This window comes from Pinus tabuliformis, chromosome 2_1 (assembly GCF_031772625.1).
Source record: "Pinus tabuliformis cultivar Carrire ecotype Pingquan chromosome 2_1, CPIR1, whole genome shotgun sequence".
Taxonomy (NCBI): domain Eukaryota; kingdom Viridiplantae; phylum Streptophyta; class Pinopsida; order Pinales; family Pinaceae; genus Pinus; species Pinus tabuliformis.
The window spans coordinates 728029368-728048708 of NC_142299.1; the positions used below are offsets into that span (position 1 = coordinate 728029368).

Genomic DNA, 19341 nt, shown 5'->3' on the forward strand with positions numbered 1-19341 from the left:
GTGCATGTGTTTAGTCAGATATAAAATACTCAAGTTCTCACCAGCCTGGGCTACAGTGGCCATTCTGATGATCTATTTCATACTCATTGCATTTTTCTAATAAAATGACATTATATTCATTTAAATTATGTGATTGAAATAGGGATACAAGAGCTTATTTGTATTTGAAGGTCTATAAGGCAGAGTATAATCTCACACCAATCCTTGTTATTCTCTGCAAGAGAAAATCAGTTTCCATTTCACTCCTCAATAACACTGACTAAATCTCAGTTTGAAAATCAGTTAAATTAAGAAGACTAAATCCCAGTTTGAAAATCAGTTAAATTTAGATGAAATTACTCATTCAAAATCATTTGGATGAGGAAATTGTCAAATAATTGTAAGTTGTCGTCTTAGAGAACATGAAGGGAGCACATTCGTCATATTCTACCAACTGCAACATACCTACCTTCAATGCACTCTCTGTAAGGACCATAACGGGAGCAAATGTGGACCCATGTACAAATTTTTACTGCCTCAGGGTTTGTTTCGTCCTGTGACTACTAGGTTCGTTAGTCCTTCACATAACTCTCGAACAAAATGAATCCAAGAGTGGAATATAGACTCTTTACACGCAATTTATTTTCTAGAAAGTCTATACAGAGAAATGAAAGTTGCAAGTATAAGAATTATGCTTCAAAAATGAATTTTCTTGTGTAGTGAGCTATACCAAGGGTATGCTTTTGCAAAGTTTTATAACAGAAAAATTTGTCAAGAGGAATTTATTAAGGAAATCTCTTGTTAGAAATGAAATCCAGTTGAGTTGAGATAAAGTCCATAGTTACAAAGAAGTATTGTTGTGGAAAGCAATTCCACTATGACATTCCTGTACATTTTAATACAATATAAAAGGAAATTGATGTGATTTCCAAGCTACTTGAATCCATTGAACACAGAGAGAATCAGTTGAGAACTGATGAATGAACATGGAAATCGATGTAATTCCTAAGCTACTTGAATCCATTTTGAACACACAGAGAATCAATTGAGAACTGATGAATGAACATGAGCTGAAGCAAAAGGACACTATCATTAAGCTAGTCGACCCTGCAATTGAAGAAAATGATCATGTCAAACAAATCTACTAGCAGTGTACTAATAACGGTAAAATCGACTTGCAAGAAGAAAGTAACTTAAATACCACATTTGTTGGAAAATGAAATCAATCAAAAAATGTTCTAACCAGAGATGAAGTTGATTCAAATGAAAGAAGTTCAAATCAGGGTGAGGTGAACCCAATAAATGAGATGTCGATAATCCCAGGAAAAATCAACTAGCAACAATGAAGGAAATCGATTGAAAATAATTAGTTAATTCCATTGTTAAGATTTCAACTTGGATATCATTTGTTGCCCAGCTACATTCTCTTGGAGAAATCGCCCTGCATGTTAGGATGTAAATAAGTTCCAATTAAACAGAACATTTTTATTTGAGGGGAATTGAGGTCCAAAAGAGCAGAGTTCTTGGCAGAGGAACAATATAACTGCAAACACCCATTCAATATCTATGACTGTAGATTGAAGTTCTGCAACCTTGGAAGCACTATTGAGTACTTAACCAGAGCTATAGAATCATTGGTACTTTATTAGATTTGATATGCAATACAATGCTTGATTCGTAACCAGAGCTGTAGAATCATTGGTACTTTATTAGATTTGATATGCAATACAATGCTTGATTCGCCTTGATTCCCATTTATTCTGTTTAATTTCTGCATACTGATTCCTACTGATACCGTTCCAACTGCTTGAAACAATAACATTTTCAAAAGGTCTCTTTCACTCTCACTTCAATTAGAACAGTACCCCTTTCTCTACTACATTCATGCACATATGCTTACATTTCCAATTCTGCAGATTGGTTTTCATGAAATTAACCAATACTTGTTTTGCATCTAACGAATTCACATAACTAAACAAAGCACTGAAAATATCACCAAAACTGAGTGGCCTCTCTAGTATTACAAGAAGATTTATTCAAAAGAAACAAGAAGTTATTTTAAACTACCCTAGACATCTCATTGTCAGTACAGCATGCAGGACTTTTTCTGCCTGCCAGTTTTTTACTTCCGTGAAGTCTTACATTGAAGATCTAATCAAAAGATCGCTGCAAAACTTTAAAGGGGTGTAAAACCCCCAACATTCAAATGCTTTGATGGCCAGAGCATGAGCCCAACTCAAAGTTTAATCTGAGATGTAATCTCTACAAATATAGAATGCAAACAAATGCACTAAAAACCAAAGAAACCTAGTTCACTGGCCCTTTCAATTGTTGTTCTTTCACCTCAACAGGAAGCAGGTCATCCACGTCCTTGTCAACATTAAAAATTGATTCATCAACTGGGCATCCATATTCCCAGTACTTGCGGCCAACTGAATTGTGGTCTCTTTCAATTCCTTAAGTGCCTGCATAAATGGTTGGGACATGACAAGACAAATAAATAAAGGGAGAGGAAAATTAGATAAAATGAAACACCCAAACTCAAAAATAAGACCATTACCAAGGCAGGTGGAGGCTGATAAACCATTGGGGTCTGCATTTGCTCATAGGCTTCTTGCATGTTTCTGTATAATTGCCCTAAGGTTGAATTTTTCTGCATACTTTTCCAGATTGTTGTCACTAACTTGCTAAGCACCAACTGTAACAAAAGTACTTGTAAGTTACTCGTCTATAAAATGTCTGAATTGTGTCTTTTCCCTGAGAAGCTGCAATTGATAATTCCAATATATTAGTACCTGATGTTTGAGGGTAGCTAAGCCTTTCATGTGCATTGGAGATTCAGGAATAACACCATTTGAAGGAGGTATGCCAACAATACCACATAAAATAGTCTGTCACAATAAAAGGAAAATTTATGAATCCACTAGAGATTTTTTATGGAGGTGAAAACAAAGAATGAAGAGTTAGATCAAGATGTCTTCAGGAGAGCAAAAGCTCTTCCAGAATAGGGTAGCCAGTGATAGTTGAACCTAAACATGAACCCTGACAAAAATTACAACATAGTTCTAAATAATATATATTTACTGTGGTAATGGGCCTTGACACAATCTCTGCAATAATGGCCCTGCTTGATACAACATCATTTTTCAAGGGTTTTTTGTGAAGTTTCCTTTAAACTTTTCTATGCAGACTTCTTCCCTTTCTTCTTAGTGATTTCAGTGTAAGTGCTCGGTATACACTCTTTTAAGTGAATCTGTTCCAGCAATGTTCTTTCTGCAGTAACATTCCACCAAGAAAGTTAGCCACTTTATTAGTGGCATTCACACTGGTCACAAATGGCTGAAACATTTTTTTCAACCATTGGAACAGTGGCACTACGAACTTTAGGATCAATTCTATCATCAACTGCTCCAAATTGATCTTGCACATCCTGAATACGTATCGTATAAACAGTGATATACACAACCAATCATTTAAAATGCATACAGTCATTTCCTAGAATAGAGAATCCTTGTTCTATTAGAGAATCCTAGTCCAAATCTTACAAGAACTAATCAAACTTCTAATTTGAGGACCAATATGATCTGCAATAGTAAAACTTATAATGTACTGCACATCTTCATTGTGCGCCAAAAGCTTTACTAATTCTTTAGCAACAGTGCAATTTGTCTTCTTACCCTCCACAAGTCTTAACAATCAATTCTTCAATTATATGTTTAGCACCCTTCACTTGAAGATAGGATAATTCTTCCCATCAAGCTTAACGTTGGGTAGAGGGATGCTTTAAGATGAAGCTATCCTCCCCCTTGCTCAACAATTCTCTACAGATCTCAGAACAGAACCAAAGGTAATCTCAGGAACATCGTACTATACTACTATGACAAAGAACCACAATTCTGAAAGAAACATCAGTTTGGTTAGGATCTTCAAACAGCTACCAAGGAATCAAGCAAATGCTGCTCTGAAATTCCAAGACTTCAAGTATCCAGATGCATTGCATTGCTCTATGGCACATCAATGCAATTAATTAAGCATAGAAATAACATCTCTATGTAGCGGCACTTAAAATATTACAAAAGGTGATCATTCACTGAGGTACATTCCAAAAAATATATAATTATTGTTGCCACATCATCCAGATTTAGAATAATAATCTATTGGAATGGACACATTGATAAAAATTCCATTGTTGAGTTTGGGTTTGAGTTATTTCTTCCTCTAACAGCTCTCCAAAGCTAACTATTCAAACCAAGTCACCCTTCAATGACATACAACTCACAAGGTTCTCAAAGGCAGAAAAATCAAAAGCGTATAACAGTTAATATGTCCTTTACTGCTCCATTTTCTGGTGAAAGATTCTCAGTAATATAAACAGATCTTCCAATAGTCAACATGTAACAACAACCAAGAAAATATAGGAATCCACCAATAAACTATAATGCAAGGTCTTTTTTCTCTTTTCGAAAGGTTTCCATGAAAAACTTGTTCAAATTCATTTGTAGAGTAAGCACATAAAACGTTAATGTAATTAACCTTGAGCATGGAACATAATTCTTCTTAATCTCCATGATATTCAAGAATCAAACTCCAATGGCAGCATTGGCTTCAACACGTCTTCCTTTTATCCCTTCAAAGCTGCCATGGGTCATGATGGCTTGATCAATGATCGCATGCTCTTAAGACCATACACACCCTAATACCAATTGAAAGAAATAAATAATGATCTAGAAACGAGAAGAAGAAAGAAAGTGGTGTAAAAGGCCCAAAATCAAATCGAGCAAGTGCCCTTGATTATATAGGATATTAATCATAACCACCTTATAATAGTCAACCCTAACATGTGACCAAGTTCATAATACATAGGATAAAAACTGTATTACAAGATACACATGAAGATGTTCAAGGACTTAAGATTAGGAGTCATGACTAAGCCAAAAGGTTGACATTTATAGGCTTCCATCCTCCCAAACTAAGGCTTGGTCCCTTTTAGGGTTTAGAGAGGGTAAGTTATAGTTTATTTGATTCACCTCCCAATTTGGGGAATCTCCCTAAGGTTTTCCTAGACACTTTAGGACCTCTTTGACCCTAGCACTCTCTCTAGAGAGCTCTCCAAACCCTAGTTGCTCCTATTCTAGAGTGATAATGATGTTCTAATATGATCTTTCTTTGGCTCACAAGTACAAATTTGCCTTGGGACCTCTTTCTCCAATGCATAGATCCACTTGCCACTTCCCGTCTCCTCATTTCCTTATAGTATGCATTTGTTGTTAGGGGCTTGGACCATGTCAACCACACCACATGGTATCTCCTCATGCAAAGGGCTTTCCTTCAAATATGTAGCCTCAAACAAAGTGTCCTTGCCCCAAATATATCAAAGGTGAAACACACCTCCAAATATGCATAATATGCCTTGAATAATACATAAAAACCTCATAAAGGAGCTTTAACATCCTTTAATGTAGAATGTGTCTCGAGCAAAGTGCCCTTGCCCCAGATATCTAAAAATTGAAAGACACCTCCAAATATGTGGAATATGCCACAAATAATATGTAACGCCCTGTAAAGGTGATTTAGAATACTTTAATAGCCTTCATGTAGAAGACATCCCTATTCAAAGGGGTGGTTACCAAAATGTTCCTCTTTTCACCCTTGAAGTAGAACATTTCTCATCAAGTGTCATACTTTTAACCATACAAGAGCTTCTACCACCACATGGCATCATTCAAGTAAGGGTTTTCATCCTCTAGCCTCTTTCCTTTCCACCTATCATGCTCTAGGCATCGTCCTAGATAGGGTGTGTTACTCTCCCTACCATTTTTCATACTTTGGACCTCCAATGTGCAAGGGGATTCCTCCTTTTGGTTGTTTATGACCCCCCTTACCATAAATCATGTTCTAGGCTCCTAATGTGATAGGAGGCTCCTATTCTAGGGCTCCCTTCCTCATATTATTCACCAATGGGATCCAGAGCCTTAGCTTCAACATAGGAACAAGGCTCTCCCTCAGTGATGCAACAAAAGGTAATGTAATCATAACCCTAGTTCAAATATGTGTCAAGTGTGCCCAAGTGAAACTTCATGGTGAGATGTAATTTCAAAAAAACCCAAGAGTCTCTTGCATCCTATAACTACCCCTGAACTCCATGAGTCTTCTCCTGTGCTCAGTGTGAAAGAAAAACCCATGAAAAATCTACATGACCCATACATTTTCAAAGGCAACAAACTATATAAGAGTGTAGAGAGATGCTATTATAAAACAATATCACCCCTAAATGGCAATACAATGTCACAAACTAGTGAAGGTGGAATCCAACAAGATTTTGGTGAAAATATCTACAAGTTGATCAATTGAAGGAACAAAATATCTACAAACTTCCTCCTGTATCTTTCCAAAACAGATCTCTGTCAAATATAAAATATCTCAAAGATTTCAGCTAAATAAACCTTGCTTTGGATTTTGTTAGATCAGCGAGAGCTTTGTGATGTTGTAAAACAAATACCACATCTTTGTGATGTTGTGATTTTGTTACATTCATGCATGCCCTCCCCTCGATGGGTAACTGTGCCTTCCTAATTGAAGACAATACATTCATACATGTGCTTCATCCAGTGATCCTACTAAACTATTGCGCCTCCATTAGAGGATCTCTTATGTGCCCTCTACTAAAGATCGACTTTCCTCTGTACAAGCTAGAATGTATTTGTTGAAGGATGATGTTGTTGTCGAAGGAGAACAACTACTGAGAAATAGGTAAAATCTAAGACTACCTCCACTCGTGTATCAAATAAAAGTAAAATTGTTGTCAAATTAAGCAATATTGTTAAGCAATTTTCTCTTTGTATATTCAGCAAGCCAAAAATGAAAAATATTATATCATATGTGGGTACATGGAGCAGTTAGAAATCAATCTACTGTCGTAGATTGAAATGGAGTACAACCCTTTTACAAGGCCTATGGTACCAAGTGCAACATCTAATCTTCTTCTGGAAAAAAACTAAAAGAGCTTTATTTCACTTTGAATTTCAAATGCTTGTTAAATGATCAAGTGGTAGTTGCAAAGAACAACTCAAACTGGGTGATATCAAAACAAAATAATTTAGTATTTCCAAGACAAAATAACATTACTGATGTATCTCTGGATTCCATGAAAACAAAGCAATTTGATGTATTGAAATGATATTAGGAGATTAGTAAAGAGGATCAAATTAAGTGATGTTATGGCCATACCATTGTATCCATTTACGCTTCGAGCGAAGAGACTCAGCAACACCAAGAACATCGAGTGCCCTCCAAGAAAATGTAGTCCTTGTGGTTTGTAGAGAGTCTTCACACTCTAACATCGGGCTCTTCAAACCATCTCTGCACAAGGTCATTACAAATGTAAAAAATCAACAAGACACAAATTTGGTAGTAAATATGACCAAAAGAAGAACTAGTGTAAACAATTTTCACAACCTTATTTTTGAAACCAACATTATAATCTCCTTAGCATTATGATCAGCTGTCAGTGTTCTTCCCAAGTCAGCAAACTCAGCTCCGCCTTGAAAAAGTGTAATTGCATAAAAGGAATGTCGGTCTCATGCCAATAGGTCTCCTACGATGAATGCGCAGGAACCTAGTACATAGACCATTTTTCTCTTCGCTTAGCTACCTAGGGCTTATTTCCCTTTCCAAATATCAATAATTCTTTTCCAAGAAAACATAAAATAAGAATAATATTTTACTATATTCTAAAAGGTGAAGATGTTGAAATCATGCCACAAAGTGAAAGGAAATCAAATATCTTTCCTCAAACCACCAAATATATAAAGAAAACAACAATAATTATAAAAATAAAACTAGATCTGTCGATCTATGCATGAAATGAGTCAAGCGACTAAGAAAATATGACCAAAATAAACCAAAAATTTCAAACTTGACAAAATCCTCTAAACAAGCAGCAAACAAACTGCTAAAATTTTCTAAGATATTAGAGCTAGACATCAACGCAATTTCATGTACTTGAATAAGCCCATTGTCGCTTAGCGTTAGACTTCTTAAATTAGTTATTTATCATTTAATACTAGGACACTGTCTATGTGAAAAGAAATAGGTCCCAGCTTCATCAAATCTGACTTCATTTCAAATCCAAAGGACACTAACTCGTTACTCTTGGATGGTACTAATGTTAAATACACAAAATAACAAAAAATAAAGATATGATAAAAAAGTAGACCTGCAAGATTATATTGGTCGAGTGTGACAGGGACACAAATAACTGAGACTAGAGAGATTTATAGAAGGTAGTAGTTACTATTGTGTGATTAGTGGTATGGTGGAGAGACCTACCAAGAAGGGACGTTGGTCTCGGAAAAGTATAGTAGGGAGATCCATAGAGCATTTATGTAAAAGGAAGATGAGAAGTGTCGTCTTCAAGTTGGTTTATGTTATGGTAGAATTTTGTTGGTGATAAGTGGTAACAAAACACTTACATCAATAGGTAAAAAGTAAATTCGGGGCATGAGTTGGACTGACTCATGTTATCTCATCCCTTAATGGTCCTAAGGACATGTGGGGACCCGAACAACTTAGTACCTAAAAGACTTGAAAACATGGCTGACAAATCACTGACAAGAAATGGCTAGCAAATGACTTGAAAGTCTTGTTAAATTTGTTATTTATCATTTAATAATAGTCAGACACTATCTATGTGAAAAGAAATAGGTCCCAACCTCACCAAATCCAGCTTTATTTCCTGTCACAGATAAGAAACAAACAATGTAATGATTAATTATGAAACATCAATCTTAAAATAACACACATCAAAATAATGTTGCTGCAATGTTACAATGAAAAATACAAATATAGAACCTATTTTTACCTGAAGTTGACATATAGTAATTTTGCATGATCAATGGAACATGTATACCAAAATAAGAGTCCTAGGGTATTTCAATTTCCCAGTTCTCATCTTGGTCCTCATTTTCTAAATTGTGAACATGATCTTCTCTAAATGAACTGTCATTATGAGCCTCCAAAACATTATGTTCTATATCAAGTTCATTAGATAGATTTATTATATTGTTTTCTCCCCTTCTATCACAATCTGATCGCCAAAGAGTTAGCGCTCTTTCATATGGAAAATTGTCAATGTCATACTTTGTTACATATAATCTTAAACATGTATCCACATGTTTATCAAGCTTGTTCCTCAACTTTGACTTCAAGAATGATAATGCACTAAACATTCTCTCATCCTCCACTGATCCCAAAATCATGGTTTGACACAAATCTGCTAATTTGAAATATTCTGATATGTTTTCTTGCAGGTATTGGCTAGCACTTAAAGTAGTCCATAATCTTGTTATAGCACCATTTTCATTAGGATTCTCCAAAAAAGGATATTGCTTCCACATTGTTTCAGCAAAGCGTCCACCTTGTTGATACAATTTTGATGAATCTAAAATACCTTCAATTTGTTCTCCATGTATCCAGATTTTCTTGCAAAAATGGTCTACTAAACATTTTAATCTTTTTTGAAAATCAGCTTTTAAAGTTCTTCGACATTGACAATTGTTCCAATATTGAGGGTATACCACACACATGGCCTCCAACAATTCATCTCGAGGAAATCGTTCTCTTATCTCTAATGATAGTGATCTTGCAATTTCTATCAAATTTTGTCTCACTGAAATCACAATATTATCAAATTGGTCTCTTGACACGGGGCAATCTTTGGTGATTCGTCCTGTCTTACTAATATAATGAAAGGGAACCATATACCCACGCACTACGATACATAGTATCCCTTTTTCATCAAAGGTCAAAAAATTTTCAGTATTTTCTATATTGATGATCTCAGTCCAACTTTTAAACTCTGGACCAGTAAAAGAGTCTGGCATCATATACAAATTATCCAATGCAAGACATGCTGACTTTCTTGCATTTGTGTATTCCGCAATATGCATTGTGCGATTCTGAGACATTTTCACGAGGACATTCATTTCATGTAGCATAGGAAGAATTCCAGCCAATGTCAATAATGTCTCTATATTAGTTAGTTGAGAAAGAAGATCTTGAGCTTTGTCTACATTATAGCGATTTTCATACATCAACCCTACCAAAGATTTGAACTCACTAAATAGTCTTTGAGCTGGTCCATTTAATGAGATCCATCTTGTATCAACATCTTTCAGTAGTTTTTTTCCATCTGTAATACCATCTGCAAATTGTTGAAACTCTAAATATCGTTTGGGACTACGAGAAAAGTATGCATGAGTCTCACGTACAAGATCTTCAACTTTTGAAACTGATGGAAACTTGCTTACTATTTTAAATGCAAGATTCATCCTATGAGCCATACAATGAATATTAAGCATATATGGTGAAGCTGATAGTTGTAGCCTAACACAAAGGCCATTCCTTTGTCCTTGCATTACCGCTGCTCCATCTGCTCCAACACATACCAACTTTTTTGCAATCATTAATTCATCCATACCACTTTCTTTCAATCCATTAAGAACAAGTTCATAAATATTTTCAGCTGTAGAAGTCTCTCTCATCTTATTAATCCCAAGTAGATAGGAATGTCTAATATGGTCATTAACCATATAAATGCTCATGCAAATCCATGAAGTATTATATATAGCTGTAACCTCATCTAAAGACAATGCCAAAAACCTAGCATTTGCAATCTTCTCTTTCAAATCATCCTTTTCTACTTGAGCTAGATATCCTGCCCATCCCCAACCACTAGTTACAGACCAATGAGAAGATGGAAAGTTTGGCACTTGAAGAAAAGATAGTAATTTCATGTGATCTGGATAATCTGTCATAGGACGACCTTTAGATAAGATGTGAAATACAGTGCTCAATTGTATCGTCTTGGATAACAAATTTCTTTCCATCGTCTTTTCAAATAGAGATATGATGGTTCCTCCGTCCGCCTCAAGTTTCCTCTTACATAATAAATATTTTTTATATTCTTCTGCATATTCAACATGTCGACATTCCTCGGAAGATTTCCATCTAACAATAGATTTCTCTTTACCATTTACAATTTTCTTTTCATACACTTTTCCTGCATGCTTTTGTACCGTATCTAGCTTCATCTGAAATTTCACTTCCTTTTGAGTTTTCCAACTACACGCAATACATCTAACTTGTCGGAAAAGCTCTTTCTCATTTGTAGGAGGTATTTCTTCAATAAATGGAAAACTTGAGACCCAATTTTCTTGGAATCGTCTTCCTATGGCCCACTGGCCTCTTTTCCTTTTCCACGAATGGATTGTGTCACTTTCCAAGGAAAAATCTTTAACATTTTCATCACCAATTTCTGTTGAAACTGTATTTATCTCACCCTGACCACTTGAGGAACCTATTTCTTCATCCATCGTATGGATATCAAATGCATTTCCACAAGAGTTAACCTCTCTCTCAGTAACAGATTGTTCAAAGGAGCTTGAATCATGAAGAGAATGTGTATTTTTGGATGGAGCCTTTTGAAAGTATGATAATACATCTGTTTGCCTTAATGGTTTCTTCCCATGATTATCTTTTGACATCTCACTAAATATTCCACAAGTAAAATTTCCAATCGATCTGCAAACCTGCATCAACAGTTTTCAAGCGTTGAGATATGCTTCATATAAATTCACTTGTTCATAGAAAATAGAATTATACTTTGCAAAATAATTGTTGAGTCAACATTGAAAGAACATATATCAAAAATTGAATTTTGAGGCAAAATGGAATTTCACAAAAATTATTTAACAATGATAATGGGAAACTATTAAATTTTAAGACATAAAATATAATAATTCATTTGTATAACATTGAAACAACATCACTTTCTTTGAATTATTCCTAATTTCCTACAGAAGTTGGTTGACAGGATTCAGGACCTGGTCCCCTCCTCCCAAGCCAGCTTACAGTATGTCTACCATGCCCAAAACTCAAAAGCTAATGCTAAGCCAAATGAAAGGGTATTGCTACCTAAGGAAGAAATTTGAACAACCAGAAATCTAAGTATGGAAAGGGTAGAGCCTCCATCCCTTAGCATGTGAAAAATAAATGGTTAAAATATAATAAGATGGAAAGCTTAATTTGGAAGTCTTGACAGGGTCAAGGAAAGCCACTATTACTTCCACATCAAGAGGTTTGTTTAGAGAAAAGCTCATCTACTGAAAGTCAGGGCTTCTTTCTGACCAATCACTAGCCTTAGGAAGATGAGACTTCAAGAGAAACAATCAAGTCTGAAGATATAGGAGTTGATGAATGCCATTGCTCAGTTGGCTTGGCATTCTCTGTTTTATAAATCAAACAGTGTAAGCGGAACTATTTTGAGGAGTGCAGAAGGTTTAAGCATGTCTAGTTCCAGTTTTTCCATTTTGCAGCATTCTCAGAAATTTTATAGTCTGGAGTATCAAAGAAAGTTATCTCAGGAATGTTCTCAACTATGATCAAAAGTCTAAAGACCTACATGTTTTTACTGACATCTAAGTGACAGCAATTTTCTCATGTAATTCTTCTTAAAGCCGAATTTTTCAAGGGGTTGTGCTCCAAGTGGGCTATTAGAGCCTGCCAACCCACAACTTCAATGACCAAAATATTCTAGGCAATACAGTTAGTACAGAAGAAATATATTTTATAGATATAATATCATCGTTCAATACCTGCCAACAAAAAAATTTAAGCCTGACCAACTTGTAGGATGCTGCAAGTCAAGACTCAGATTGAAAGGTTGTCCTGCCTTTATTACAAAGTTCTATCTAATTTTGTAGCATAAGATATAAGGCTGAGAAACAATGTAGATAAGGCAAGATAATTTTATTTAAGTCTAAATAAAGCCTGACAGATAGGTAAATGGGACTACAAAGTACAACTAGTGATGCTAATATGTAGGGGAACCCTTATATGGTCTGGTTAAGAATTTAGAAAAATATTAAAATTCTACCCGGACTGTGGTAGGTATCCTAGGTTTATATCCTCAGTTAAATTTCAATATCTTTTTTCTAAACACAACTTAGTTTTGACTTAGTCTTTGATTTTCCATATGCTTCTCTACCAGCATACTGGCTCCCCTTGTGTTTTCTCTGTGAGCACGGCTTTGTAACCAAGCTTTGTTGTGTAGCCGACTGAATCAAGGTTGCTAGACCAATTTAATTCATCCTCCTATCTCTAATTTTGATTGTACTTAGTTGCAATATGTTAAGTTGTTAACATAGCCAACTTGATTGTCAAACGAATATCCTTCCAAACCTGTTGACCTTGCTGATATCTAGTGTTGTTTCTGCATGGTGGTCAAATTTGGATCCACAATATCAGCTTGATTGTGTGCCATTGTTATGCAGGGTCTCAATAGTTTCTTCATTAATCTCCTGGAGCCTTTTAAACCTCACCTAGGGATCTTCACCTATTCTCACTTTCTCTCCATTTCCTATTCTCCACATTGTACTTAGTTGTAATATATAGACTGTTGTATAGACACTCTATATAACAGTGCAATTTGTCTTATAGCTTTACTAATTCTTTAGCAACAGTGCAATTTGTCTTCTTACCCTCCACAAGTCTTAACAATCAATTCTTCAATTATATGTTTAGCACCCTTCACTTGAAGATAGGATAATTCTTCCCATCAAGCTTAACGTTGGGTAGAGGGATGCTTTAAGATGAAGCTATCCTCCCCCTTGCTCAACAATTCTCTACAGATCTCAGAACAGAACCAAAGGTAATCTCAGGAACAGCGTACTATACTACTATGACAAAGAACCACAATTCAGAAAGAAACATCAGTTTGGTTAGGATCTTCAAACAGCTACGAAGGAATCAAGCAAATGCTGCTCTGCATTTCCAAGACTTCAAGTATCCAGATGCATTGCATTGCTCTATGGCACATCAATGCAATTAATTAAGCATAGAAATAACATCTCTATGTAGCGGCACTTAAAATATTACAAAAGGTGATCATTCACTGAGGTACATTCCAAAAAATATATAATTATTGTTGCCACATCATCCAGATTTAGAATAATAATCTATTGGAATGGACACATTGATAAAAATTCCATTGTTGAGTTTGGGTTTGAGTTATTTCTTCCTCTAACTGCTCTCCAAAGCTAACTATTCAAACCAAGTCACCCTTCAATGACATACAACTCACAAGGTTCTCAAAGGCAGAAAAATCAAAAGCATATAACAGTTAATATGTCCTTTACTGCTCCATTTTCAGGTGAAAGATTCTCAGTAATATAAATAGATCTTCCAATAGTCAACATGTAACAACAACCAAGAAAATATAGGAATCCACCAATAAACTATAATGCAAGGTCTTTTTTCTCTTTTCGAAAGGTTTCCATGAAAAACTTGTTCAAATTCATTTGTAGAGTAAGCACATAAAACGTTAATGTAATTAACCTTGAGCATGGAACATAATTCTTCTTAATCTCCATGATATTCAAGAATCAAACTCCAATGGCAGCATTGGCTTCAACACGTCTTCCTTTTATCCCTTCAAAGCTGCCATGGGTCATGATGGCTTGATCAATGATCGCATGCTCTTAAGACCAACAGTCTATACATAATTAGACTACAGTCTATACAACAGTCTATACAGACACTGTGTTCAATCCAGATTTTGATTACAAACACCATTGAGGCCATACGGTATCTCCAATTTTTCACATCATTGAGGTCATCAGTATCTCCAGTTTCAAACAGCATTCAGGCCACATTTGCTTCAAAGTGCTTACAAGTATTGTCAAATGGCAGTACATTCTAAATTTACTCATATTACACTTGAGAACTAGAACACATACCGCTTGAGAAGAGAGCTGCTGCTGCTTCAAGTACCTCAAGTGTAATATGAGTAAAGTTAGGCCTAAGCACCTTTATTATTGAGATTGAGTGCTTTCAAATACCAGGAGACAGGTGTGTGTGTTGACTGCAAGTTTGGCCTGGGAGAATTATTACACACTTTAAGTAGATTCTGTGAGGTTTCAAGGCACAGTGGGAACAAATCTTCAACTAAGGAGGTTGAGAACTGTCTAGTGACATAGAACAACTAAGTGGGTTATGCGAAGATATTTATTAAGGGTGGTTGTGTTGAAGGTAGTAGGGAGGTTTAGAACGCAAGACAGGGGCGAGTATAGTCACTGTGAGAAAGAACTTGTGGAAAATCTGGGAAAATCAAGATTCTTTGTTATGTCAAAGGTCAAAGGAATAGAGCAATTGACTAGTGGGTCATAACGTAAGGTTCCACAGTTAAGGCTGCTAGAAAAAGGGACCGGAAGAGCCAAAAATGGGAAGGTGAATGAATGAGATGGACTACGTTGAATGATGGAAATATGAGAGTAGCCAAAAGGTATGCATTAAGTGGTACTAGAGCAATATTGATGCTCTTGGGGATTGACAAGTGATTGAGGAGGTTTCTGCAGTGAACCAAAAAGATTTATAAGATTGCTCGTGAAGAAGAGACATCAAAGTTGAGACAAAGAAACCAAGAAAATTTTGGGCAAGAGGAACCTAAGAAAAAAAGTGAGGAGAGAAAGAGATTGAGAACGGAATACAGGATTGGAGCATATTAAAGAAGTACCAACCAAGTGTAGAGCTAGGAAGAACTGAGATATTGAGACCTCAGAGGTTAAGGAACTAGTAGGTAACTGGTTTGTATTTTTTTTAAATGTATACAAGGAGTTAATCCTTACAGTGGTAATAGTAGAAGGAGTGGTAACAGAGGACCAATAAAGTTCTTAAAGTGTATGGCAAGAAACTTACGACAAATAGGCTACAAAACAAAACATAGAAGGTTTCTAGCTGAGGTCCTCAAAGAGAAGAGAACAAGTGGAGTTCTCAAAAGCTGAGAAAAGTGTAGAAGCCATAGAAGACCAGAGCATGCTCAAGTGGGTTCCAGAGGAGGGAACCAGAGGAATACCAAAAGCCTAGGTTGAGGTGAAGTGGGTGAGATATTGGGTAACAAGTGATGGAGAAGAATTGTTAAAGGGGCTTGAGTGTAGCTCACAATGAGCAAGAGAAAGCTCACAAGAAAGGAGGAAAGAAGATGGCTACTGATGGACATAATTCAAAGAGAGGCCATAACAAAAGGGAGAAGCATGCCAAGGAAAATGGCATGAGTAAAGAAGAAATTGAAAAGGAGATTTATGAGTTGAAGGAGAGATTCAACATAGTCAAAATGAGGCTTGAAAGAGAATACCAAAGGTAGAGATGGGACCTAAGGAAGAAGGCCAAATTACTTGTCAGAAAAAAGATTTTAAGAGGAAGCCCCCTAAAGCTAGAAAGCTAGGGAGGAAGATGAAGCACCTGTTGAGCCTAAAGTTGAATTAGTTCACTATTTTGAACCAGAGCAGGGAATAGTCCTTGATGATGAGGAAGATGTTGAAGAGAGACTATCAGAGAGTCTCATGGACTGCATAAAGAGTTCAAATCAACATATGGATTTGTTGATAGAAGATATGGTGGAAAAAGCATCATAACAGTAGAGGGAGCTACACAAAGAGGATGTCGATGAGACAATAAATGAAAGTCTCATGGGAGGTTAGCTAGAAGTGCTTGTAACATATATACCATATGGGGCTAAAGAGCTTGGTGATTATGATACTGATGCTATGTGTATAGATGCAGATGATAAGGATTTTCAAGAGGGACAATCATTCATAGTTGTCATAAGAATAGAAGAAAGAGAAGGAGTACCTTCCTAAAGCATGGAAGGAAGACAAAATTTGATGTTGGAGGCATCAGAAGAGGCCAGGTAACCTTTTATTTTTAAAATTGGTGAATTTTATGTGAATGCATGCTTTGCATGTGAGGAGAATGGACAACTGGTCCAAAAGGAGAACGAGAGCACTAAATTGACCCAAGAAATCCAAATTGAGGTAGTAGACGCTAGACAATCCTCAAGGAAGGATGAGTTTCCAAAAGGAAAAAACAATGCATAATGAAGCCAAGATAACCTTGCAAGCAATTTTCAGAAGTGACCATGGATCCTAGCAGCCATGTGAAAGATGGATAACAAAACCAAGTTTATGTTAAGACAAGGAAGGAGGCAAAATTATCCCTCAAATGTCATTAAGGAGGAGGCCTTGAACAATCAAAGAATGCATCTATAAGAGAGAAATTGTAGAAGAGGGGATGAACAACATCATGATGCAATGTTCTTTAGAGATCGGTTGATCAATCCAAGGTTTAAGGATTGGCTTGAGTAACATTGTTCAAAGAATGCAATCAATAAGACAAAGGTGTCGAGCTTATTGCTGCAACTGGAGAGCTTGGTTCAACAACAAGAATTATGAATGTTGGCACCCAAGGTATAGTACAATTAACCACAAAGAGAGACTCATTGTACTTAGTTGTAATATATAGACTGTTGTATAGACACTCTATATAACAGTGCAATTTGTCTTATAGCTTTACTAATTCTTTAGCAACAGTGCAATTTGTCTTCTTACCCTCCACAAGTCTTAACAATCAATTCTTCAATTATATGTTTAGCACCCTTCACTTGAAGATAGGATAATTCTTCCCATCAAGCTTAACGTTGGGTAGAGGGATGCTTTAAGATGAAGCTATCCTCCCCCTTGCTCAACAATTATCTACAGATCTCAGAACAGAACCAAAGGTAATCTCAGGAACAACGTACTATACTACTATGACAAAGAACCACAATTCTGAAAGAAACATCAGTTTGGTTAGGATCTTCAAACAGCTACCAAGGAATCAAGCAAATGCTGCTCTGCAATTCCAAGACTTCAAGTATCCAGATGCATTGCATTGCTCTATGGCACATCAATGCAATTAATTAAGCATAGAGATAACATCTCTATGTAGCGGCACTTAAAATATTACAAAAGGTGATCATTCACTGAGGTACATTCCAAAAAATATATAATTATTGTTGCCACATCATCCAGATTTAGAATAATAATCTATTGGAATGGACACATTGATAAAAATTCCATTGTTGAGTTTGGGTTTGAGTTATTTCTTCCTCTAACTGCTCTCCAAAGCTAACTATTCAAACCAAGTCACCCTTCAATGACATACAACTCACAAGGTTCTCAAAGGCAGAAAAATCAAAAGCGTATAACAGTTAATATGTCCTTTACTGCTCCATTTTCAGGTGAAAGATTCTCAGTAATATAAACAGATCTTCCAATAGTCAACATGTAACAACAACCAAGAAAATATAGGAATCCACCAATAAACTATAATGCAAGGTCTTTTTTCTCTTTTCGAAAGGTTTCCATGAAAAACTTGTTCAAATTCATTTGTAGAGTAAGCACATAAAACGTTAATGTAATTAACCTTGAGCATGGAACATAATTCTTCTTAATCTCCATGATATTCAAGAATCAAACTCCAATGGCAGCATTGGCTTCAACACGTCTTCCTTTTATCCCTTCAAAGCTGCCATGGGTCATGATGGCTTGATCAATGATCGCATGCTCTTAAGACCAACAGTCTATACATAATTAGACTACAGTCTATACAGACACTGTGTTCAATCCAGATTTTGATTACAAACACCATTGAGGCCATACGGTATCTCCAATTTTTCACATCATTGAGGTCATCAGTATCTCCAGTTTCAAACAGCATTCAGGCCACATTTGCTTCAAAGTGCTTACAAGTATTGTCAAATGGCAGTACATTCTAAATTTACTCATATTACACTTGAGAACTAGAACACATACCGCTTGAGAAGAGAGCTGCTGCCGCTTCAAGTACCTCAAGCTCAAACTAGTCTGTTGTTCTTTCTTGCATCAAAAGAACTGAGTACAATAAGAAACAAGTTCCATGAGTATAAAATCAACAAATACAAATGAATATTACATTTTTTATCATCACCCAACGAACAAGAACCAAACAAAACTCAAGTCTAAGGGAAGGTTTATCAACTTGATGTCGAAAGAAGTACCATGAACAGGTATACCCCATCTTCCGGAAAGCAATTGCAATCCCTGAGAAAAGAAATCATCTTATTGTCTACCACAGTACAGACTATCGACATCTGAGACAAAAATTCATTCCCAAGTAGTCCAAAGCACCTCATAGCAGTTTCTCTATTACAAATCAGACAATATTAATACAACAAATTTCTTGCCTCGAAAACTTTTCAAAAGGTCTATACAAAACTTGAACTACAGTCTATACAGACATTGTGTTCAATCCAGATTTTGATTACAAACACCATTGAGGCCATACGGTATCTCCAATTTTTCACATCATTGAGGTCATCAGTATCTCCAGTTTCAAACAGCATTCAGGCCACATTTGATATAAATAGTGCTAACTGACCCATGACTCAGGCAAGAAAACACCCAATTCCCCCACTCAACCCTATGAACCAGCCCATACTTGGCAACATGA

At 36.0% G+C, this 19341-nt stretch overlaps 1 protein-coding gene across 4 annotated transcripts; it reads right to left on the reverse strand.

Moving 5' to 3' along the window:
- Positions 1 to 1738: 1738 nt before the first annotated feature.
- Positions 1739 to 18755, reverse strand: LOC149202655 (putative boron transporter 2). 4 transcript variants are annotated; one of them, XM_089400026.1, is made up of 4 exons: positions 18666 to 18755; positions 2775 to 2870; positions 2540 to 2677; positions 1739 to 2444 (listed from the first exon to the last, which is right to left on the reverse strand). In XM_089400026.1, the coding sequence occupies exons 2-4, from the start codon at positions 2808 to 2810 to the stop codon at positions 2319 to 2321; spliced, it is 300 nt and encodes a 99-aa protein (XP_089256152.1). In that variant the 5' UTR covers positions 2811 to 2870; positions 18666 to 18755; the 3' UTR covers positions 1739 to 2318. The 4 variants fall into 4 exon arrangements, with proteins under 4 accessions (XP_089256152.1, XP_089256150.1, XP_089256149.1 ...); XM_089400024.1 differs by lacking the exon at positions 18666 to 18755 and adding an exon at positions 7207 to 7335 and having other exon boundaries at positions 2540 to 2632; XM_089400023.1 differs by lacking the exon at positions 18666 to 18755 and adding an exon at positions 7207 to 7335.
- Positions 18756 to 19341: the final 586 nt, after the last annotated feature.

Bases quoted from the DNA above. Each gene is read 5' to 3' on its own strand.
- LOC149202655 (XM_089400023.1), bottom strand. The intron at 2,678-2,774 runs GTACTAATATAT...CTTTTGTTACAG, and splicing joins TAGCTACCCTCAAACATCAG to TTGGTGCTTAGCAAGTTAGT. The intron at 2,445-2,539 runs GTAATGGTCTTA...CCATTTATGCAG, and splicing joins ATCAGCCTCCACCTGCCTTG to GCACTTAAGGAATTGAAAGA.